Source organism: Xiphias gladius, chromosome 11, assembly GCF_016859285.1.
Source record: "Xiphias gladius isolate SHS-SW01 ecotype Sanya breed wild chromosome 11, ASM1685928v1, whole genome shotgun sequence".
Classification (NCBI taxonomy): Eukaryota; Metazoa; Chordata; class Actinopteri; order Istiophoriformes; family Xiphiidae; genus Xiphias; species Xiphias gladius.
Genome location: NC_053410.1, coordinates 18,241,304 through 18,267,590, shown reverse-complemented (window position 1 = coordinate 18,267,590; position 26,287 = coordinate 18,241,304). Strand labels below are relative to the sequence as shown.

At 40.6% G+C, this 26,287-nt stretch overlaps 1 protein-coding gene across 4 annotated transcripts in view; it reads left to right on the top strand.

Moving 5' to 3' along the window:
• macrod2 (mono-ADP ribosylhydrolase 2) overlaps positions 1-26,287 on the top strand; it is a 393,753-nt gene that overhangs the window by 339,855 nt on the left and 27,611 nt on the right. For all 4 annotated transcript variants that reach the window (XM_040139126.1, XM_040139128.1, XM_040139127.1 and 1 more), the window contains one exon: positions 20,816-20,894. In XM_040139126.1, the coding sequence (XP_039995060.1) occupies positions 20,816-20,894 (79 nt within the window). The remainder of the gene's footprint in view (positions 1-20,815; positions 20,895-26,287) is intronic.

Here is a 26,287-nt window from a genome sequence, read left to right as displayed (position 1 = left end):
CGAGTGAACCCATGCAGTCTACCGAAGACTGACTGAAACATACGAGTGTTCCTTCAGGGGATGGGGGATATTAGAAAAAGCCTGAAATTGAGAAATGCGATATGGGGGGCTCTGTGGAAGAAAAACAAAGTTATTTAAGCTGCAAGCCTTTCCTCTTATTAAAATAGTATCAAGCCTTTATTGGATTTAACATGTTTATGGTAGGGGAAACATAAACAGCCTGTGTGAGCTTGGATTTAGCTGCACCTCTGAGATATTCATCCTTATTCACATTTTCATGCAAAATGTGACTTACCGAGTGTGGGCGTGCATTTATGACTTTGCCCTTGTATGAAAGTGTGTGACCATATGTTAGTGAAGTTTGTGTTTTTTTTCCCCTCATACAGAAGACTTTCCAGTGCGGAGTTCCTGTTATTTGTTGGCATTTTTGAAGGTGTTATCAGCGAGCCCTTTCTTTGGCACACCATTACATTCTCAGTCAGTATCTAATAATCTTGTCATTTTCCACCACATTTCCTCTACTAAGCAGTCAATTAGTGATGCAATACTTAGCCGCCTTCAGAATCCTCTGAAAATCGTGGCTAAAAAGGTTAATGTAATTTCAAAAGCATAAAGTGGATGGAATATCCTGGATGTAAGTGTGTCTTACTCATTAGAGTTCATCTCAAGAACTGACTATGCTAGACTGGAATCTGATTAAAAACAGTCATTGAAGGAGTCACACTGCTGTGAAGTAGATAGCAATTGCTCCATGCATGATTTATATTCAGGGAAACAGTGATGTAGTAATTAAAAAGTATGGATCTAAACTTTGGATTGTAAAAATGCATATAGCATTACTTCAGTCAACTTGTGCTCTGACACCCTCTCATCTTGCCGGGGTGTTCTGTTATTTCAGCAGAGCCTGAGCGACTGTAGCCATTATATTCTATGCAGTTTATATGACATTTATCAACATCATATCTGACAATAAAAGTTGAAATGGTATGAGGATATATAATTGAAAGGTTATAAGATAACACACAAGAGAGCAAATGTCTCCTATATTTTTTGGAAGTATCTATCAGCAGTGTGATATCCCCGCTATGGCTGTTTCAGTTTACAGTAAAAGCTCTGCGTCCCTGAAGACTCTGTGTCTGTATTTGTTATTTTTAAATTGACACAGTTGCTTTAACCTGGAGAAATCATGGATTCAGTTTCCATGAAGGAAGGCGTTTATTCTTTTCTATTGCAGCAGCCTTATTTTGCACTCTGCGGTATTTGTAAATGTTGACTGATTCAGTGTGGTTACAAGAATATCAGTCGGTCTTCAAGTAGTCTAGATTGTCAGATATAGTGTGACCCATCACACCAAATTAACCGCTCCATTCAAAAACCACACATAGGTTGTAATTACTCGAGTCTTTTTCAGTGACACCCTGCACCATTTCAGTTACTTAATTTTGTCAAAGAGCACTTATGAGAGTCCCTATAGAGAGCACTTTTTAAAAATATTTTTCAGATGGTGAATGCACTTCTCAAGAGGTTAACTTTCAAACTGAGTTTAAAAAAAATATAAGGCAAGGTTACTTTTGTAGAAATCCATACTGTACCATGCGAGCTGCACAGAATGAACAAAACCACATGAGCTGCCAGCTGCACATATTTACATCAGGTTTCCCCACAATCCAAGGACTTTGCTCACGGCCATCTCTCAGGAAACTGGTTTTGTGATTCGTGGCATACTGGAGGCACCTAAAGGACAATTTAAACATTTCAGTTACAGACAGAGAACAGAGGCTAAGCCAGAATCTCCCCTTTATCTTTGGAGTCACTGCTTTATGTCTGAATGCGACAGGTCACAAAGCCTGGACCCAGGGTGATTCACCGCATCCAGCTCATGTTATCATCAGTATTGATTCATCTCCAAATGTCTGTCTTTGTACTCCTCCTGAAAACCCATTGGCTCAAGGGTACAACCTGTTATCCACTGCTAGCAAGAGAATAAATATTTTCATCGTCTGGGCTCACATGTATATCCAAACAGTAGAGATAAGTGCATAACATTTGTGATAGCTTTATATAGCGTCAGACAAAAGCTGATAATAAAACAAACTTGCATTTGGCATGTTCTAAATGCATCTTGAACCTTTGACTCATTGTAAGCCTATCCCTACCTCCCTTACTGGAGAATATTGATAAGATACCTCATTTCTGTTTACCCTTCAGCATTATTCATGGTTATAAGTGTTTTGTATAAGGAAAATATTCACCCAGGTAGTTAAGTTTCTCGTTGGTTTACCCTCTTATGAACATAACGCACAAAATTAGATACTCAAATGGTTTAAACATATGTGTTTTTTAGAGTGATTAATCAAATGTCAGTTTTAGCGAATTTTGACGGCACTCCTCAACACTGCACTTCTTTGGGTCCTGAGCAGTACACTTGCCATGACATAGCTGTGTCCCCTAGCAATGCTAAATGCTTCATTTCCGGAGTTGCCTGCTCCTCTCCACTCCAATAGCGTTTGGGTGACGGCGTAGAAAGCACCGCTGCAGTTGAGTTCCGCAGTTCTTAAAACCCTGGCATTTGGCAATTGTCCGGGTGCTGCGCTGCCCTCGTAGTGTAATTTTGCGTTTTTCCTCACGTCAGGTAACAGCCTCAAACATTGCTTTTATACATTTCTCGAGAACAGCCCATCCAAAAAAAACTTAGTCAACATTGCACTTCCTTGGATACTCAGCGATATATATCCGCAAAGTTTGAAGTTGATCGGATGAGTGGTTGAGGAGAATATCGAAACACAGACAGACAGAGAGAGATTCTTCCATTTATAGTTAGATACAGACAGAAATTTGAACTATAGCTGCTTAGTTGGATTATACAAAGAGGGAGATATTATAAAAACACACCACTTACTTTACATCAGTAAATCAATTCATATCATCAGATGTCACTACCACATGTGACTAGACTTCATGGATACCAATTACCCTTGTAACATGGATTGTTGGGCAGGGCAGGGTGGTGCTGGAGGAATGGGAATCACATAGATGTTTCCCTGACTTGATAACAAGGATGCTGAGTTTTTGGTTTGAAAGCCTGGCATCCTAATGAGTTCCCTGATGTACTTATGTCCAAGCAGATGAAAGTGGGGACACCTTAGGTTGTCCTGCAGCTGCACAAACCCAAATTCAGATTTCCAATGAAAGTTAGTTTTATTTTTCAGTACTCTTCATATTAGGCTGGATGTTCAGTTTATTCTTTCTCAGATTGAAGAGAAACATCATAAAGTAATTGCATTTTGATCTCATGCCTGCTGCAGCGAGTCGCTGAAGGGGGCACATGGGAGTTGCTCTCTCCTCAACAGAGCAATAAAGACCTGTGTTACATCCATAAGGCCAATAAACTGATCTGAGGTAGAAGCCCATCCCAGATAAATTAGTTACCAAATTAACCCATGTAGTTTTCACACTGGACATGTGATTGATGTGATCCCAGGTCTGAATTCTGACCCCCTGCTGTAGATAAGATGTCTACCTCTCACCAGCAGACAGCCAATCAGAGGGAGAGAGCCAGCATCAGCCCCCGTATAGCTGAACCTCATGCTGAAACAGCATGATGGTGCTTTTATTAGTTTTTAACGGATTATAATTGTCTGCTAAGTACTAGTCTGTCCGTCACACAGATGGAAGTTGAACCTTAATCCTCATTCTGGAAGCTTTCCTACAGTTTTAGGTGGAGAGGTTTTCACACACGTTTTCTTGTCTTTTCATGAAACGACCAAATCCTCTTTTCCACTCACAAAGCCCTACAGAGTCCAGTAAATATCTCCTGACACCTGGATAGCTGGGCATTTTTATAACAGGCTGTAACCTGGGATGTTTTAATGACACCGTCCAAAGCACATCAACCATCAGCTCTGGAAATGCCTTACAGATGTATGATTTTTATTCTCGGGAATGTTGGCAAGTGAATCCACTAAACGCCAAGGTTGAACAACTCTGAAGTGTAAAACATGTGAGACGATTTATTATTCCTACAAAACACACACAGTCTCACATATGGGCTCGTAGCCTTGTGCCAGTGGGACATCCACAGCTCTTTGCACTAAATCTGAGCCTCTCATATAAACCAGCTAATTAGAATTTGTTTGACTACACTTAAGCTTGTGAAAAGCATATCATGGACGTTTATCCAATGCTTAATTGACACCGTAAAAGAAATACATATTCATAAACACACACCACTGACTGCTCAAAGCTGCCTCATACAGAATGTCAAATTTAATTGGGGCGTGCTGAAAGATAGATGTGCCTGCTAATTTGAAATATAGTATATCCTGTGGTTGTTTTGTTCATTCATATTCATACAGTTGCCACAAATTCCTAAACTGTACCAATTATAGCGCACCATTGTGAAAAGATGAATTTCAATAAGTAAAAAAATGTAAATTTGTGTTATCATTCTAGGTAGTGGCAATTTATACTGCTTCAGCACTAGTGCATTTTCATATTCATGAGATAGTCGAGTTTTTTCTTCTCCCTCAATTTTCAGATCACAAACGCAGCCCTCCACAGTGCCTACAGTATATAACACAGCAGGGGTTACTTTTATCAATTTCCTCTTGGTCTTACAAATACTACCTCACCTATTTCTTTGTAAATTTTATGTGATTTATAGGTGTTTTACTTCTTCAAAGTGAATATTGTAAAGAAAGCAAGGATTTTTGAATCTCTGCTGAGAAGCACAGAGGAAGAAGAGAGACATTATAGTTTTAAAGATAGATGAGAAACTAAATTCCTTCCTGATGGTTGCCCCCCTGTTCACAAAAGTTCAGTTTAATTTTGCAGTAGGCTGGTGCTACAAAAACAAGAGGACAACATGTCATACTGAATCTTAATTAGAAAAAATACAGCAAAAAACAAAGGGATGTTATCCACCAAAACCCATTAAAGCTCAATCAAATGAAATAAGCAAGTGACAATAATGAAAGTGCTGTCAGGCTCAGCGCCTTATCTGTGTAAGTGAAAGCAGGAGAGATATACCTCTGGGTCTGTGTTCCCCCTGTGCCGCTGTGATCTTTTCTCAACTGCTTTTTAAATATGTCTTGGTCATAAAACAGTGACCCACTCTCTTCCTGTGTGCGCAGCATGGGCTGCAATTCTAAAGCTGTCTGTTGACCCTCCCAACCTGCAGTCACAACAACGCAGGAAGTGAGGTCTATTGGAAATTCTCACATGCTGCCATCTGCCTCGATTTTTAAATGCACCTAACCCCACCAAACCATCCTACACCTCCATATCAGCACCCCTCACCCTTCCAACCTTCCATCCCCACGTCAGACAGGCAGCCACCAGCCAAAACACTGCAAGGACCCAGCACAGACACAGCACATGAATTAAAGATTTAGTCACAGCGCACAGGACAGGATGCAAACAGGACAGCATGTTACCGCTGTGTGCACTACTCTCAACATGTACCTCTGTATCTTTAGGTCGCCAAGACAGTAGGACACTGATATCCTGTATGTCAGAACACAGCCACAGCCACATCCCTGTGGAGAGAGAAACATCACAACACGCCACTGTTACACTGAGCTATAAATATCTGATAAAGAGATCTGCTGCAGTCATTTAATGCCTATCGGAATTCCACTGTTTATTTAACCTTCTTTCTTTAAGTTTTCTAGAAACGTGGAATTGCGTTGTGTTCCCGTCTTGGAAGAATTAACAATAATATTGGAGTGGAGATGAGCAGATGAGATGGGGCAGGCAAAACAAAACCATTCCAGGAGAGAAAGGATATCGGACTGGAGATGCATTTGTCGAAATAATTCCATTTTCCTAGCGCACATAGATAAAGGGAGACAGTGTTTAGACCTAAAATGTGTCACAGCCCTCTCATTAGCTTGCCATGCTTCGAGTAAGTATCTTAATTAGATTATTGGAGGAATTATGGGGAATTTGTGGCTCTGTTTGCCTTGGGCTTCTTTACTCTTGGGTACACAGTATTTCCAGCTAATTGTTTTGTTTTGTATCTAAATCAGAGCTGCCTGATATGATTTTGGCCTCTTCCGTGGTCAACTGTAGCTTAGAAACAAAAATTATATTGTATTTTAACTTTTTAATTGGTGAAATTGCTGTGCAATCAATCCCACTATATGCTCTTGTGTACTTACGTGAAAGTGCTCCACATTTTGAAGGAAGTTATGTTGAACATGGACACTGAGGCTCTGTGGCACTGGAACCACAATTGGCAGTCAACCATATTTATTCACAGCACACCAGGATATTGAGCTGGGGACTGACAGTAGGGTTGCCTCTTAGGATAATTACTTCACGTAAGAATATACAGACGGGTGACAAATTAAAGGCAAAAACAACATTAAGTGTCTAAGTAAGGTGTTGTGCCATCACGAGTCACCAGAACAGCTTCAATGCACCTTGGCATTGATTCTACAAGTCTCTGTAACTCTAATGGAGAATGGACACCATTCTTCCAAAAGATATTCCCTCATTTGGTGTTTTTATGATGATGGTGGAGAGCGCTGTCTAACATGTCGGTCCAAAATCCATAGGTGTCCGGTTGGGTTGAGATCTGGTGGCTGCGAAGGCCACATAATATGATTCGCATGATTTTCATACTCATCAAACCATTCAGTAACCCCTCCTTCTCTATGGATGGGGGCATTGTCATCCTGGAAGAGACCACTCCCATTGGGATGGAAAAGTTTCATCATAGGGTAAAGGTGATCACTCAGACTCAGTGACCCTTCCCTCTATGGGGACAAAGTGGACCCAAACCAAGACAGCAAAATGACTCCAGCAGCATACCAGAGTAATGAGAGCCCCTCACTGAAAGGGTGGAGTATTCAGGCCAGTACCATTCTCTTGGTGTATGCCACACTCAACAACTTGTGGAGAATATGGTGAAGAATGACTCATCTGACCATATCACTTTCTCCACATCTCTGTAGACCAGTTCCTTCGGCTTTTGCACCACTGAACTCTCAATCTTGCATTCATCTTTGTGATGAAGGGTTTATGCACTGCAACCCTCCCTATCCCTCTCTACTTAATCGACTGACTGTTCTTGCTGACACCGTCTGATCATCTCCTGCATTGACATTCTCAGTTACCTGAGGAAGAGTTGCTCTTCTGTTTCTCTTCACTTATCGCAGTAATGCACAAGCATCACGGTCATCAAATGTGCCTGTCAACCACAATTTCCGACCCTATTTACTGATATCTTTCCAACTGATCTAAATGCACATGTCACTGTAGTCACTGGTCCTACTGACTCACAAGCCAGGTGAACAGTCTTTGTGACTGAAGCTCCTGCCATCTGTGCCCCAACAACGAACCCTCTTTCGAAGTCACGTAGATCATTTTCTCTTGCCATCCTGATACAAAATTAGAATCAACTGGGCCTGCTTAGTATTTTTAAACATTCCACAGAGCATGATGGGATGTTAATTGCTTAATTGTACCATGCAGTGTACCTATGTGGAAGCATCTGCATTCGTTCTGTTTCTCCACTCATTCATTCAGGTTTTTCCTTTAATTTGTCATCCATCTGTATATTTCTAGACTGTATGGTTAACCATTCATTGTTGGCTCTGCTTTTTCTGGTGCCCCTGTTATTCCAAAGACCCTCATTACCTGCCATCTTGACAGCTTCAGTCATAATCTGAAAAGATGAAAAACCTGGAGGCGGAAAGGTCATGTTCTCAGTTTAGACCCTCAAGGTTAACCCTTTATCCCCAGGCCTTACTTTTGGCTTGAGTAACAATCTTGCTGTCAGTACTTTAATGCAGGTCTTACGATATCTACCTCTAGAGTAACAGATCACGCTATTTTGATAGAGAATTTTGCTCTTATTGAAAGAAATCGCTCAAAAAAAGGTATCAGTTTGAGAGAATATACATTTTATTTCATGAGAAATAATTAAAAATGCAAATGTAATAAAGAGTGATGTTTAAAAAAAACTGATACAACCCCTCCTCAATCAGCGACCAGACTCGGCCTGTAGTAGCTCAGCCCTGTGTTTCAGATGGCCCAGCAAAGACATATCAGAGACTGATTAAATTTTCAGTGGCTCCTGAAAACCATTTTCACCTCTCAAAGCAACCAAGCGATAGGCTTCCTTTTCAGAGATCCCTCTAACCAGTCGTGCCTAAAAAGCTTTTCAAAGTGCTGAGTGGAGGAGCACTTGAGTTTGAGGAAGGGTTATGTTCTACATGCAGCAGGTAGAACAGAACGGTGTGGAAAGCAATGATAAATATGGTTCTTTTAATACAATAGCTTTGTAGGTCACTCTGTGGAGAGGCGAGGTGCGCTCACTCAGCCAGCTGGTCCTGCAGAGCCTGCGCAGCCCACAGACACAGGAACATGCAACCTTTAAAGGGGGATTTGAAAAGGTCAAAGCACAGGCATGTAAAATGGTAATATAGGACTGCGCTTCCAGAGGTCACAGGGTCAGTGTGGGCTTTATTCCTCCATCTTCCTCTCATCCTGGAGAGATGGCTTAATAGAGTATGATAAGATTTTATTTTTGATTTTAGCGGCGTTTGGCAACGTTGTGGTAGATGGTCACAAACATTACAGCATCGTTCTCAACTGCATTATATTATGTATCTCCTTGAGAGTTTTTTTCCTCTCTTGTGTAAGTTGACCCACTTCTTAGAATCTGGGACTGAAGAGAGAGTATGAGTGTCCACCTGGACCTGGTTAGAGGTTTGGTTAAGACAGGCTTACTGGGGGCTGGTGTGTCCCAAATAACCACCCTGATGTTTTTCTTCACTCCCTCAAAGGCCCTGTCCCTGCTCCTCTTTATAGCTCAGATGCTGTTTTAAGTGGCCGTTTGCCACAGAAAGACGAATCGCATTTCATTATTTTACATCTGGTTTTTCCGCTGGTTGTTACTTATGGATCTCAAGGTATTATATTAGCCCTTGGTTTCCTCTTGATGGAGCAGGGAGGATTTCCTTAAGACTGAGCCAGCTGGGTCTCCACCACATGACAGAGTGGGTGCTCTCCCTCTTTACTCGACAGTCCCATGTGATATCACTGCATGCTTAACGGCTTTTCTTGCACTGATCTAATTAGTCCCTCGGCACATTTTTAACAGTGCTTATTTATCAGGAACATTAATTAGTACCTAGACTGGATATATTACTTTGAAAATAGTGAATGTCCTTGTTTATTAAAGTATTAGCAACAGGGGGGAAATACTCTCTTATCCCCCTGTATTAGTCACTTAGTGAGCCTGCTCATTCATCATACCCTTTTTGCATAGGGTTTTTCTTCTCCTACTTATCCTTGTTTGTCTTTTTCTAAGAGCACATATAAAGTGATGTTGGATTAGCATTATTAATTACAGCAACACTCTTTGCCCCATGTTGCACAGTTGTCACATTAACAGAGTGTCACCAATCTCATGTAGATAGTCACTTAGCGACGAGGCTGTGAGATATCTAGTTCTTGCTTTGGTTCCAGTCAGGTTTAAGGAGGCTTACAAGAGACAGAGTGGAAAATAGTGCTAGAAGTGGGGAGGCCATTGATTTTCTAAGCAACAGCTAGACCAAAACAGATACTTTATTGATTGGAGACTTCCTTGGGATAGCTGTAGAAAACTGGAGGAGAGTTTTGAGGCTGAGAAACAACAGTCTGTGGAACTGTGCTGTATAACCGTCCATCATGCCTGACACAGACTACCTCAGCACCTTGCCCTAATGAGGTTACTACATAGAAATGAAACATCCTTTGCTATACAGCTCATTTCCTTCCAGTAAAAGCACTTTGTTATACTGTAGTTCACGTAGATGATTTTGACCTGCTGAAACTCCCAACATGACAAAAATTGTGCCATGTCCAACAATTCTGATTAATATTGTTGACTACTCTCAGCGCATATCTACAGCAGCTCACATCTCCTTGTTTATTTTTTCATAGTAACCCACAGTTATCACGCTAAAGTCAACAAGTCATTGGATATTTTTAAAATTTTTGATGTTTTTATTTGATCTGCCAACAAGTGAAACGGTTTGATTCATATTCAAGAGTTGAGCACAGAGCTTTCTTCTACTAACCATGCTAATTAGACCCACTTTAGCAATTTCACTCTTACTCGGGGGGATCTTTTGAATGTTTTTTTTTGTTGTGGATTGGTGTTTGAAAAGCACAGTGCTGCCTATTTTAGTAACACGCCACACTTATGAGCTCTCTGATCAGTCTGACTAAATTGTGTCCCTAGCGTAAATGACCTTAAAGGCCCTTGTAGGGATCCAGTCTTGTTTTTAAATAGCCTTTGCTGTGGGTTAGGAGCATCTAGCTCTACCCTTAGGTCCAGCACAGCAAACATACATAAGGACACTGACACTAATATAGATATATTACAGTCTTTCATCGAAATCATGCAAATCAGGGAAACTGGAGAATTACCTCTCTCCCCCCTCCCTGCTGCACAGTTACAACTGTGCTAGAATGTCGATGATGACAAAATCCTTGCCTTCATTTGGCTTCTTTGCAGATTTAGCCATAGATTATTTCTAAAAGACTTTAGATTTAGATTGAATTTTGTGTTAAACTCTTCCAGCTCTAAGGTCACGTAGTACAGTGGGATGTGTTTTGTTCCTATTAGTTCCATTAAACCAAAAGCTTTTTGAGTTCTTTAGTCTTCTTTTATACGTAGTTAAAAACTGAGTTTGACAGCACTCTGGTCTCCTCTTGGCATATAACAAAGCTGTTGTCATAGCAGGGCTTGGCTAATTAGAAGTCTTCTTCCTCCCACTACAAACCCTAATCCTAAAGTAGATGATCTTCCCCATGCATGTTTTTGGATCCTCAATGTACCTAGCATTAACACCAAAATGGGTAATCAGATTGTATTTGGATAGAGCAAAGACGCAGCAAATCCATGGATGAGATGAAAATTGATCTAGAGGTTGCCAGTGACACATTGACAAGAACCTCCAAATGACAATTAATAGCACCTGTTTAAACATAATTAAGCTTTCAAATTTAAATCAACAGGAGGCAGGTAGCATGGACAGTACTGTTGGGAGGAAGGGAGGAAGCAAAAAGGACGTAACGAGTAAATATTATCAGAGGAAATCAGCCTACAGCAATTCAGGTTATGTTAAGGGAAAGATATATCAGATTTAAGTGTATGTGCTGGAATAGAATTTTTATTCAGATTTACTATACACATAAATTGAAGCCAGATATTCAGATGTGAGATGTGTGTGATAAGGCCATCTGTAAATGTAACAATTATGTCGTGATAATATAGCAGTCCATGACTGGGCATTTGACTACATCTACTATTACACAGCTGTTTGTCATCAAAAAAAGAAAGACTTCAGTGGGTGACGCTCATTTACACAAATCTCCATGGTTTAACTCTCCTTTAGTTGATTAACGTACTATAAACCTTGTGAGCCACTTAGATGTACAATATCTAATCAGCCCCCCATCTCCTGAGCAATCCCCTTCAGGCAGCTCCTATCAGTCTGCTGCTGCAAGTTAGTGCAACACAGAGGAAACCAAAACCAGACAATATTATCTTAAACACTGCTTTCAAAGACTCGGATTTCCAGCAAATAGTCTGCTATGTTGTCTCTGTATATTAATGATTTATGCATCATGTAATGTTTAACTATTTTCTCTACTTTCGTAGTTATCCTAATCCACTGGCCCCTGAAAAAGCATTTTACCTTGTGCCATTCTGTCACAGTAAATAAATAGCCCTGACACTCTGTACAATTCACAGTGAACGAGAGACTGTAAATTTGCTTGATGCATCTGACAAAGTCCAGATCAGATCGTCATTCCACTTTGTACGTTATGTCAAACAGCACCTCTGCTTTGAGGCCTGCTTCCCTGTTTGAAGTCGCCCACACAGCCATATGGTATCGCTCTCAGGATCAGTTTTTCTGTTTTTTATTTCCTGCCATTACACTTATCCTGTGCTCTATTCAGCAGTGTGTAAATCTGCCATAACCCCACAATGGCTAAAGTGGCATTGTAATGTGAATAGATACCTCTTTTGTTGTAACACATGTTAATTGATATTTATCTATTAATTTCCGGGGTGTTTATTATCCTTTTGTTTTACCCTGTAAGGCACCTAAAGACACCTAAACCCTCCAGTTATTATTAATATATCAATCATTGATATAATGAGAGGATTTAAATTTTGAGTTTGTCTCTGTATGTCAAAAAAATAAGTCCACCCCTCAACTTGAGATGAGCACTACTCAGCTGATTGTGTCGCTGTTTGGTTTTGAAAGCAAAAAGGGCATTAATTAACCTTTTCTTGGAGGGTTCGGTGCCAGCTCTAATGCATACGGTGAATCAGCAGGAGGAAAAGGAAAAAATATTAATATTTCTGCGATCTTGCAGCCTGAACATTATGTTGGCATCGTGTATGGGCTCTGTTATAAAAGAAACAAGCGGTAATAGCTTAAGGTAGAAGCAGAAGCATGTGAAGCAGAGTGCTTTCTAATGTATGTTCCTCGTGACCTTATGGCATTAAGCTCCACATGAAAAAAAAACAAAATGCCACGTGCAGGTAAAACCTTACAGAACCGTACAAAGTTTTGAGCATTTCCATGTAGCAAGGGATAGCACAGCCCACACACTTTCTCACTACAAGTTACAAGGTTGAAGACCATGCTAAATAAGAATGAACAGGACGAAGACATGGCTTGACTGCTAGCTGCTGCTGTTTGTTAGACAAATTGCAGGTAACCGGTGCCTCCTCTGTGTCTTTCAATGGCTCCTGTATGGTCTTTACATACATGGCAGCCAGCACCAGGCTTATATGCAGTTCAGGCATTTTTGCCTTGGGAAGCTTTCGTGTAATACTCAAACTGGAGAGGACTCCAGGAAACCTCCCAGGAAACCTCCCCAAAACCCGTCAGGCTCAGACAGGGCAAACATGCAGCTGTTGTTTGAAAACTTTCTGACAAAAAACACACATTGTGTAATGACTTCTTCAACATGAGCTGGGCGTAACAGGGCCGGCTTAGAGGATGTCTATAACTGGCTGCACACAACCAGCTTTCCTCAGAGAGGGCTGAGTTGTCTCTTATTGGCCTGCTACCAGAGACTGAGCATGTATTGACTAAACAGAAACGGGAAAAATGAAAATGTTAGTGGATTTGACAACCAAGCAGGATAACCCTGGCATTATCCTGGAGAGCAGATGGCCAGACACATAGCCTGACACATCCGCACGAAGCACCAATCCTTCAACTTGACATGTAATTCTGCCTACTGGCGGTCAATATGGGAATCGGGAGTGCAGCTAAGGTGTCAGAGGCCAGTTGTTTGTTTGAAGGGGCTCAACAGGAGGGATAAACTCACGCAGAGGAAGACTGCAAGATCGCAGTGTGCAGAAAACACTGTGAGGCAATGGCATACAACATTTCTTGTTTGAGTTTATTTTAATGATATGCAATAAATTGACGTTTCTAGAATTATTTTATGGTTCTTGAGAAATTGTTTTGACGAGGGGGTCCCCATATTGCCTGTATCTGAAGTTTTACCAGCAAGTGCAAGATGACACACATGCACACCCTGAGCACGGGATGACATGCTAACCTGCAGAGGGACATAATGTATATTGACAGTTGGTGGGCCGTAAAAGCCAGCAATGAACCAATAAAGAGTAGAAAAGGACTGCAAGCTTTTAGAACATCCTAGCAAAGGTTTTATCAGGTAGGTAATGTATTCAACATGTTTATCCCCTTAAGGAAACAAGAAATGCATTTTAGGGAGAAACGCTGAATGTAAACAAAACTAGGCCTGTTGAAAACGCCACAGGACACTTTTAACTAAAAGCAGACAAACTCAGTGATTACTTTTTCACGTCTCTGTGTGCAGTTTGACGGTAGGTATAAACTTCAATAGCATGGACATCTATTAGATCAAATAGAAGATGTCTTAAAGGTAAGAAACACATCATTACATTTCTCTGCAATTTGAGGTCTACTATTTCTGGACTTTAGAGGATTTCCTCGTCCGTCTAAAGACACCCATTAGCTGAGCTGTTGAAAGATAAGTTAATTAAGCACAGCATTCAGCATAGTTTTGAGATGCTCACAGAGACATAAGAAAAGAATCCATGAGTTTTTCTGACTCTGAGCAATAAGGAAAATACTTCATTTGTATTTGTTAAGTTTTGAACTTAAATGTCTTGTATATTTGAACAAGATATCACATTAGCCCTCCAAAGATACGCACATCCATGCACACACATACAAACCTACTCTGTCTCATCAGCAGAGGTTGTTACAGACCAATGGCTGTCCAGAGGTTAGATCATTACCAATGCAGCCATGGATCATAGATACAGCCCTCATATTAGTCCTTTCTTCATCATTCCCCGCTGACCTCGTCCACAGCTGCACCACCTCTCATCTTTATGATTAAAAAATGGCCCAATCTGTCTCCTTCACACTCTCACTATTCCCCATAGACTCAACACAAGTATTCAATCATTATAATTATTTGACCATCCATATTAATTGACAAATCTGTCAGCGGAGTCTATTGCATCATTGGTCATATGCCCAAAAGATGGTGTAGTATTGTGAACCTCAAATCTCTGGAGGCACTGGTGGGGCTGACATTTCCCTTATAACTCCTCCAAGGGACTTACAAGTCCTCTTGTTGGTTGGGAAAGATTTTCATTACTGTCATTGGTTACTAAACATTTAGCTGCAGTCAAGTGATGTCAGTTACTGCTCCTGTGGGAGGTTATTGACATTTTCCTTTACACTGGTGGGGCAGAGCGTGCTGCGATAAAACAGGTGCCATCGAATATTTTCAGCCACTGTGTTTGGTGTTCTTACTGGCAGAATTTACTGCAGAATTTAAAGTCCATAAAGCCTGCCCTTCTCTTTCGGAAAGATTAAATATGAAAACCATACAAAATACGAGGGATGAATTATGAGTGTTTCCTGCTGGAATTGTGTCTGTCTTTTTTTTCTTCCTCTTCTTTTTTTTTTTTTTTTTTTTAATTTTATTTAATTTATTTATTTTATATCAGATAGCACAGTGTTTCCGCTGCTGGCAGCAGAAGCACTGTGGCTGCACTGGCTGGAACACTGGCTGGAACAGCTCAAAGCCTGTGAAAGTCAAATTCTGTGTCTTTCAGTTTGAGAGAACGTTTTTTGAAAATCTGAGCTAAAATGCTAGATGCCTCCAGCATGCTGCACTCCAATTTTTGTCTACAGTGCCGTGCAGCAATAAAGCCTGAATGATACAGTAAGAACTATTTGTTCAGCTCTAATGTGTATAAAATGTTAGGCACACACCGCATTTGTTGAATTAACATACAAATTGCTGATATATTAACTTATGGATTTTTCCAAATCTAGCAAGACAGCATTTTTCTGTCAAAATGTTTTATATTCTGCACTGCATACAGCTGTGGAAGCAGCATGGTGATGTTTACACTGATGAAATAACCAGGTCGCTTACCAGAATGTTATCACTTCTGTTTAGTCACACTGTGCTGAGAACTCATACATAATTGTGTACATAACCATTTACTAAAATTTGTCATCTCTTTTGCAATATTAAGCTGACTCCACTGACTCTTTTATTGCTCTCATTATGATATACTGTAGTGGGAATCTGATGTCGACCGGCTTTGGAAAGTAAGAATATGAGCTCAGCACTTTCTTCTGGGCTTTGGTCGTAACCATGCCTTCTCAAAGTCCAATGTCAGGCTTCTCCTTTGATGTATGGATGGAGGCGTTTTGTTCAAAGGGATAACCTTTTCTGGGCACTTCTTTGAAATGATAATTCACCAGCTTGCTGCAGGTGGAGCTGCAGCTCTCTCGGCAGACAGGGTCAATCAAAGTCAAATGGAGGAGCTGCTCACAGCTTCACCCGAGTAGCAAGTGCCAGTGCCTGGCTGCTGCTGTCCGCCCTGCCACCAACATAATCTCTACCTCTGGTAAATGTCAAAGTTACGAGCACACTTTAGGCAGCACAATGTGGACTGTGTAGCTGTGCTTTCCTGGTCATGAAGGATCTAGGAATGTTTATGTGTGTTTAATTGTTTACATAGCTCTGTCTATAGATACCTGTCACACCCAAGCTGAGGTTTTTGCTGCTTTTCCAAGCTGCAGACTCTGTGTACTAATGGTGAGGGGGGCGCAGGTGTGTGTAATTACATCAGTAATAAGGCCTGGATATGGTCCACCGGCCTTCGAATGAATCTTCTATCCAATCCAGCGCTGCTGACAACAAAGGAGACGGGCGCTCGCTGATTATGGCTTTGATGATGCAGCTAGAAAGCTGTGTTTTATGGGGAGATATTTTTGGCTCGGGAATAATTCGCTGGAATTATTCAATCTGTCTCAAACAATGACATCTACTATCAGTGTATGATCACACGCAGCAATCATGTCATCTATGTCATGTCACAGATGAGTAAATCCTAAACTAAACTAACAAAATATATATTTGCTTTGTGTATATGTGAGTGTATGATATACACAGTTTGTCATGCCCAGCCATTGTGATGGATTTTTGATATGCCCAGGTTCCCTTCCATCCAGCACCATACTGGTGTTTACTCACTATGTGAATGAATGAATCATTTCAGCCAGTGTTAATATTGTATATCCGTCTCCTGTCACTGTTGTCCATCTGGATGCAACCGTTCAGGATTCTACATCAGCTGGTGGCTCGGTAACGAGGCAGCACAGGATACGTAGACACTGATCTCCCTCGGGTTCAGGCTCCAGCTGGAGCAGACATGCTAGGGCAACCTGTCCTTATTATTGTTTGTGACAGAATCAAGAAGGAAATGCAAGTATAAGTTGTGCCTGCACGTCAGATTCTGCTGGCAGTGCCCCCAATGTAATTATGGGCATGGGTGGCCGGCTATGACAGCTCATCTGTTAGCCAGCCAGTAGGAGTCTGGGGCACCTGGTGAGCTAGAATGATGAGCCACAGATAAACACAAAAGACTCATACAGTATTTTATTAAACAAGAGATGAGTGTAAAGGACACTTTCATATGATTTCATGCTGCTCATTAACACTGTGCCACATGCTTCTACCACAAACTGAAAGAACTAGCCACTCCCAAATCTTGTTTCTCTGCATTTCATATCTCTTGCAAATTACTTACAAAGGCGTAGGTTGAACCCCTGGCATTATCATTTTAATTAGTCTCATTTTATCATATATTCAGAACTCAATTAAAACTAAGAGGCATTGGTTTTGAATTGATAAGGTTAGATGAGCAAAGTGTTCTGCAGAGGATTTCAGTGATATAATTGAAATGAGATCTTTAACCTGCATCATTAAGTATCACAGCACAGCATGAGTGTTGACAAATAATGTCGGCACCGTAAATGAATGTCTTTACAGTGTAATTGAAAATAATGTATGCTCTCATCGCACTAGTGAAACTCAGCTGAAGGAGTGAGTTGCTCGACTCATTTGCAAGTTTTAACACACTGTATCTTCTAGGACTCACCAAGGATTAAATAATTAACATGAAATATTTTAAAATATCACTTTGATTTGCACTTACATTAATTAAAGGAATGCATATTTTCCCCAAAAAATCATATTACAATAAGCTCATGCACAATGTCTAAATAAGGCTCTTTTTATATTTTAATGTCCATTTTTTTGAGGAGACACACTGTTTTTGTCAAAAACCTTTTGAGTCCGCTGAACTCTAAAGCTTTTCCCAGAGTTGGATGGGTTTCTGCCAAATACAGCTCAAAGAGTACATGTCAAGCCAGCTACAGTCCCACATCTTATTGTGCAGAACACGTTTCTGTCAAGGCAACCATCTTTCCCATATGCAACCAGGGGACCCGCTCACATTGTCCTCACCCTTTGGCAAAGGCCCTCCAATCAGGGATGAGTAATGACTAGGCAGGATAGCATGCAGTGATCCCAGCTTTCTAATTAGTCTTCCATTAACTTTTTCAACCTTGGCGGCTGCAGGGTGCACACTCAACCTATACATACACACACATACCTCACGCCCTCAGACCAAAATATTTGGCCTCCTCTCCAAAATCAAAAATCTAGAATCAAGTTTTTAGAAACATTTTATACTTTGCAGTGCTCATTTAATTCATTGTCACTTTCATGGCCAGAAGAGTGTTGGGTTTTTTTTTCTGTATTAGTAATTTATATCTTCCACCTTTTAAATATAATTATGCTCCTACAGTATAATACCATTTTGTGTATCATCTTTTCTCTTGTTTTGTATGTTTAATCATGCAAAAATTCATCAATGGAAAGCAGATGGGAAATATAGTGATTTTGTATGTCATCACATGATAACTAACAGTGTATTTTAAAGTATAAATGACTAAAAATGGCTGGTGCATGTGAGCGTGGTTCAGACTAGGTTCACTGGCTCACTGGTATTTCTGGTTTCATTTGGCATCTTGGTCTGGCTGGTATGTGTCAAAAACCATACAATGTGTGTCTGATTTGTAGAATAAAAGAACTTGCCCAAGCCTTCTGCAGAATGTGCAGATGCTGAAACAGAGACTAGACAGAGAGATTGACGGAGAGGGAGAGGGAGCCAGAGAGAAGAGTCTACATGACATGGAATCTAAGATTTTCCATGTGGTTTTGTTTTAGCACAAGTTGTCAGTTAAATCAGACTGATAGTTCTTCTTTGCTTTATCACATCAAACACAAAATAGAAATGTAATCAACAGCATTGGTATCTGTGTACGTATGTGCACATGTGCACCCACCCTGTGTTTCAATGCATGGTGTGAATTCATGATTCATCCTGTTTCAGTGGGCAGTCGGTTTTAGAATGGAGCTCCATAAAAGAGTAATGGAAATTCCTGGGGACCTGCTGTTCTGTGGCCTTCCAGCACCCAGTGGTATGCACTATCTTGGCATATTATCACTTTTTGCACAATCTGTTTGTCACCAAGCCCATGACTTCAAAAGAGACGTAAAGCTTTCTTTCATTTTCTGGTAGGGTTGAGAGGTTGAGAGTGAGTCTACATTTTATGAACAAAGCCCCCCCAAGACATCTTGCAAAATGAAATGTTACCGTCCTGGATTCAGCTCCTAACATTTAGTCCAAAGCATGGATCATAAACTATTAATAGATATATGTCTGTATGAGCACCAGAAGGGTGCCATTTTGAATCGGAATCCTTGTTTTGAGCAGGGTTAGGAATGGGGCTAAAGCTGTTGAGCTCCCTTTATTCCCCCATAACATCACTATCCTGCATGGAGGAGGATGGTGGGTGGATAGCTACCATTAAGGCTGTTGTGTAAAACTGCCATTATTCAGTTAAGCGATTATCTGCTGCCGTGTTATGTAATGCATCTCTGTAACTATGACTGATGTCTGCACATCTAAGACTCCACTGAAGAAGAGTCAAAGTGAAAGAGGTGACCTCTTTTTTTTCTGCAATCTTTCAACAGCTCAGTGTATGACTCTTTTTAGACACATTATTACTGTATGGAAAGTGTATATTGCTAATAGACAGCTTTATATCAGTCTTCAAATAAACCAAAAGTAGTGTACAGTATAAATTACAATACAAAGGGTTAAAGAAAACAACAGGTTCATGAATTCAATCTGTATTATTTGGTTGGTCGTTGTTGGTCATCGATTAAATGAGTGACATGTTTACAAGTCATTTACATGTTCAATTATTTGGCATATGTCTGAATAACTGAAAACACTACAGACCATGATGGTTTCCAGTTTAATCATCCTTTTGTACATTACGGCAAAAATAATTACAAGGTGAAAATAAAATGGCTGTCAAATTTCAACTGAGCCAAAAAACAGACGTAAAATAACTCAAAAATGCTGGAAGTGAATTAATATGTAATAATATGTCATTATAAACTCCTTGTCAAGTCTAAGAGTTTTTGTTTTAAATTACTGTTTGCTATGTTCATCAAACGGAAAGACCTTTTTCACAAATGTAGTAGACTCTTGTCGTTTTAGCAGCTGTCCAGTATACAGTACATAGATTTATTTTAAACAATAAGGACTGAACCCTCTATCACAAGCGTCTGTCATCAACATATAATACATCACAGCTGTTGTTTGGTGTTGACGTCTTCACTTGCTCCAAAGTTGTCATTGACGTAACTGTCACACTACTACACAGCAATGGAAACGAGATGTCAATATAAGGTCATAAAATTAGAATTGGCAAGCTATCTGACTCCAAAAGCATAAAGATATATTATTCCATTATTTGCATTGGTTTTTACCCCACTGAAACAGAAAATAAATCAATTTTTTGTTTTATATTGAAGGTTTTCAACTTCATGAATTGTCTTTTCATGATAGTTGTTTGAGGATTCGATATCACATTTACTTATTCCACCTTGTTTTTCTTTTCAATTTAATTCTGGGTTTATTATCCTTAGGGGTAGGGTAAAATCATTTATTTGCTGATTTTTGTAATTTTCAATTTGGGTGAAACTATGTTCCATTGCTCGTGTTTAAAGTTGCAATTTCATGTCGCTGCACTTTGTGTCATACTGAGGCATATTACTCTGCTCTAACCAATGCATCCATTCAATAATGCTTATCCTGATGTAACGTGCTGTAATATTCTCTAGAAGCTGTGTCAGAGGGTATTGTTTGGGTGGGCTTGACTGGGAGGGGTAATTAGATTTTTTAGATTACTGAATGGCTATGACTGTGTCCTGCTGATGCAGATTGCTACTGTCAGATCTAAACATGTACTGTTTGTTTTTCTGTCATGTAGTTCACCAGAGAGACCTTTTTGCAACGAGCTTGTACACTAATTGCTTTTCCATCTCTTTTTTTCCTGTGCAGATCACACGGGTCATTTTCTGTGTCTTCCTCGAGACCGACTTTGCCATCTACAAGAAGAAAATGTCTGTTGTTTTTCAAGGTATGTGTGTTTCCTTCCAGCTGACTCTGCCGCACATCATTAATACTGTATCATTACATTTCCTCCGTTACCCTTTGCTGTTATGAGCTGAACTAGCTAATGGATTGATGAATGATTAATATACTGTGTTTCTCCAAGGCCTCCTTTCAAAGATTTTGATTATTTTGTGATGTCACTGGCTTAATGACCATCTGTATAGAGCTAGAAAGCATTGCTACCTTGTGTATCCTAGGAAACATCTGCAGCAAGAGATATCTTGTTCCTGGAAACAGTAGTTTAAGGACCTGTCAGGCTTGGATGACACCTTCAAATGTAAACAAATTCAATGCAACCGCACAACCATTTGGGAGATTAACAGTGAGAATTTATGCTGACAGTTTGTAAAACAAGTGTCAGGTTCTCTATGGATTGCCTTAATAGGATTGGAATAGTTAGACGTCTTGTCGGTGAACCAGCAAACTCATATTTAACATAATTGTTGATATTCTGATTTAAAAGACTTTAAAATCAGATTTGATTGACTGTAATAATGGCCCTCAGCAGTGAATTTCTTCTGAACTAAAAAATTCAGGGATGCATAGCAACTACTGATCATTGTTGGTTACTGCTCCTCAATTCTGTATGCAAAATAAACAAACATCCATTATGTATCTCTCTCTCTCAATTCCCTCCCCCCTTTCACGCCATCATCTTTTTTCGGGGGCCAGGAGTAGTCACGAGCTCTGATGGGGGCTCCACGGAGGATTGAGTTGAATAGCTGAAAGAGGCTGGCTGGCTTTACCATCCTGGCTCCCATTTACCTCACTTTTCCCTCCCTACCTCCCCAACGGAATACTGGCTCTCAAGCCTTCATCTCGCTGCTCCCAGATGGAGAGTGTTTTGTTCCCCCTGTGCTCCCGTCATCTGTCCCGCTGCCCGCCCAGGCTCTTCCCTGAAAGATTACATTCTTGGGAGAGACCTTAATTATATAGCCTGCCCCCATGCACCCAGCACCCGTCTCATCATATTAGTGCTCTGAGATGAGAGTCTGGAGCTGTTGTTCTCCAGTTATCACTCTCGCCATTTACAAGTGCTGTCAGTGGATAAATGCCCTACATATCTCCATGACTGGGAACTGGGAGGAAACAAAACAACTGGCTCTGTGTGCGTCACAAAGGGAAAGCAGAAAAGTTTTGAGAGTTACATTATCAGAATATAACTCTTTAAAAACTACTGTTTATCAATATGCAATGAGTTGCTAATGAGGATGCAGAGGTCAGTCTTTGTTTAAATGTGGGGTCATTCCAGAAGGCTACCACAGCACACTTTGTGATGCCAGCCAAGTGTTTTTCCTCATGACAGTGTCTCACCTGTCACGTGCCCTTTGACCTCTGGAGTCAGGACCACCTTTATCATTACTGTGTGTGTATGTGTGGGCTAGAGACGACATTAATTCCATTATAGACCAAGTTGCTAAATAAGTATGACATTACTGCTCGGGGTTGTTGTCTGCAGTGAGGCAGATCTGTTTTTTTTTTTTACACCACACCCGCCTACACCAGCTCCAGTCTTTCACCACATGTGCATGTTCAAAGCTTTTACTATATTCTGTTCCAAAAGGAAAAATTTGAAAATAAAATAATTACTGGTGCTGTGATTGTAGAGTAGACACTCAGACAAGGGAGTGAATTCATATGTTTTATGCACCTAGGCTGCACTGTGTAGATGAGTGTTACAGTAGTTGATAGATGTTCTTTAAAGAAAGAAATACTGATTGGTATTGGGATTGCACCATGTAGAGAATGCATAACATTGCGGTGTGAAAAGACGTGCATTTAGCCTGCGCAGAATGGTAGTGGTGAATCAGAGGCGATGAATTAGCTCTGCGGGTGTACTCGAGCTCTTTCAGAACTTCTCATCATCCTCACTGCCAGAGACAGACAGTCAGATAGATTTTGGGGCAACATTGAAAGCACCACACAGAAGCCTCAGCCCATTCTGTCTCCCGCAACATCCTATCGCTTTCACTGACCCTTTGTCACGTCGACCCTCCCTATTCTCTCTTCCTCTCTTCCTCATTCATTCTCACTTACACCTCTCCTTGTTCCCATGCCACTCATTACCTCATCCTTCCACTTTCTATCATTCTTCCTCATTACCACCTCCTCTATCAGCAGGCTGTTATCAAGCTGTTGTGAATAGTGGCCTTGATCTTTCTGTAATTTGTGAGTGTTTGAGAGAGAGAGAGAGAGAGAGAGAGAGTGTGTGTGTGTGTGTGTGCGTGCGTGCGTGCGTGCGTGCGTGCGTGTGTGCGTGCGTGCGTGCGTGTGGTCGTGTGAAACTCAGGATCTTCCATGTTACATCATTTCAAGCATGTCTAGAGCTGAGAATGGGCACAATAGATTCTTTATTGAAGTCTTACTATTCTCATTTTTCATTGCCTAGCTGCTTTCCTCATATTCAAGCAATCTGTCAAGTGACAAAGACTGGAGCAGGAATGTGTAAACAGGACATTTGCATACAGGAAATTGCTTTATCACAATGTGCAGTCCCACAAGATGTCCCTATGAGAGAGCCAAAGTATGGTTACATCTCTGCAGAAGGAGGAAACTGAAAAATAGCTTGTGTTGACAAGAATACTCATGCACACCAGCACACACAAACACACACATATAAAACGGGAAAGTTGCACCTTGTGGAGTATTAAATATTAGAACATAGAAATCACGGCGAAACACTAAAACAAATGACTGCAGATTTTTTTTGCAGTGGTAGGTGCCCAATATTCAAACAGACTCACCAGAGGAGCAGCTGTTTGATGAGTAATGATGGAGTTCTCACAGACAAACAAAGGTATTTTTATGTAACACCAGCTCAAGGAGCACTTCAGTTTTTTAGAGTCATACATTTTGTAAAGGAGGCCTCTCAAACACACATATGCAAATAGACTAACTAGCTAAAACACACAGCAGCTACACGTAAAGAGTTTTTGTCTCTGTAGTACAATTCGCCATCCATTCTTCTAACCTGCCAACTGAGCTCATAACCAGTGATATAATGACCTATTCATTACTTTGAAAAGCCATAAACTGTACACATCTCAAAAGTGCAGTGACAGTCTTGCTATCTGGTTAATAGGACCATCAGTGTTTGCATCGTTTGTAGGAATACACACCCGTAGAAACAGTAACCAGAAATTTCAAGAAATTACCATGGTTGTATTTTTAAAAATATAAATTAAGTAAAACCATTAATTGATTAACATATAGATCTTAATCAAGGCAATTAATTATTTGACATGATTCTATTAAGTATTCAGATTGGTTCATTGATCATGATTGACCACATGCTTGCCCTGGCACAGATTATTTGCGAGCATGGAAGCAGTCAGGCTGCTGTGGTTGTAGAGAGTAAAAGCATGTTGAAATTGATTCTGGGTACACTCCTCCACTAATATGATCCGGGTGGCTGCCCACAAGCTGGGCTCCATCTCTTCTTCTCCTCAATCAGCCACAGTGCTGACAATATTAACACAACCCACAGATCTGCAGGGGCTGCTGCATTCTCTCCAACTGTTTCACTAACTTTCCAATTGACATTTATTTACATGGCTCTTAATACGCTCCATACTCCGACCCCACAACCCACACACCTACCACCAAATGCATTCCCTCAACCCCCCACTGCTTACAAAGAAGTAAAGCTGTGGTATGCACATGCTTCTATCAAACACATGTAATTTGTTGACAGACGATATGAAAGGCTGCAGGAACCCTATGAGGGGTGAAAATGAAGTCTGTGTTGGTTTCGCGAGGCTATCCCTCGGGGCAGGGAAATGAGACCATGGTGTGTTAGTGATGTGATTGCTAGAAAGCACACTGGCTCAGAGTCTCTCCGTCAGCTTTGGCAGACAAAAGGATCAGATTTAGCTCGTCATGTGTGAAAATGTTCACATGCTTGTGTATAAATCACAGACATGTAGTGCAATGTGAAAATACATGTCCTGACTACCTGTATATCAGCATGTGCAGTGCTGGCTGGACATAGTTACTTTTCGATAATTTAGAGGTTTAGGTCCAAACCACCTCTGACATAATAGCGAGCTATTACAACAAGTGCGTGAAAAATGTAACCCAAAGGAACAGTTCTTTCACTTTCTTGTCAAGACTTTAACGAAAAGATCAGTACTTCTTTCCAAGAGTTAGATGAGAGGATTGATTGAAGTTAATAAATAATAATAATCTTTATTTCATACAAAACCCCAAAACCAAGTTATGGTTTTACAGGGGTTTGTGAGCTGGACCATTTCTGAGTCAGCTGGAGAAGACTCTGGTTCATATAACATGTTAATTAATAGGGTTTAGATCAGTGCTGGAAGGTGGATGTTTTTACCTTTGGACACTGTTCCCAGTCTTAATGCTAAGCAACGCTAACCATCTCTGGGATCTAGTTTTGTATTTGGCGCACAGACATGAGAGTGGTATCAATCCTCTCATCTAACCCACAGCAAGCAAAGAAATAAGCATATTTCTCAAACTGTCAAACAGCTGATAGTTTCTCATCTGTTTTATATAATAAGTTATTAAAGAATCCTTTGTGTGAATGTAACCATGTGATTGTGTTGTTTTTACCCCGAGAAAGAAAGGAAAAGAGTCATATACTGTATTGTTACTCTGAACTAAGTCACATAAGTGTCCTGGGTTGACAGCAGTGTTGAGCGGTGGTAATAATGTTATAGGATGTGACAGCAGCTGATACTCTCCATGTTTCTTGCACTATTGTTACACTGTATCATTGGGCCTTCTTTTGTTTCCCCAAGCAGGGTTAGATTAATGCACTGTACCCTTTTATTCAGTGTTGTACAAAAGAAAAGCCTGTCGCTGGATCCACAGGGAGCACTGATGGTTATACTTCTACAGAACAGATGACAACAGCCTTTCATCAACTCTTGCTCTTGCTTGTTAACCACAGTGCAATCATTGCTCAGGCTCATGCACAGCCATACACACATATGTATCATACACGTTGCCACACTTATACTGAGTATTCCATCCATACAGTATGAACCATGCACATTAATATGCAAGCACGCACATACTGTATATACTGTATGGTGGCATGACTCAAAGCATCTTGAGGAATGCTTAGCTGTTCGAGATCTGAGTGTGTATGAATGTGTGTTTGCATGATGGGAGCTGGGAGCCATGAGCAGGCATCCACAGTTCCTCTGTCTCCATCTCTCACGCTGCAGTTCCTCCTGAAGCAGCATCCAAAGCCTCCTTCTCATCTCCCAATGTGCAACTCAACTCATCCACCCAGAAACACCTCTAGCTCACTCAGTCTGTCTCATGCAGTAAGACCTATAGAGAAAAGAAGAGAAAATCAAAGTTTTTTTTGTTTTTTTTAAAGGCGCA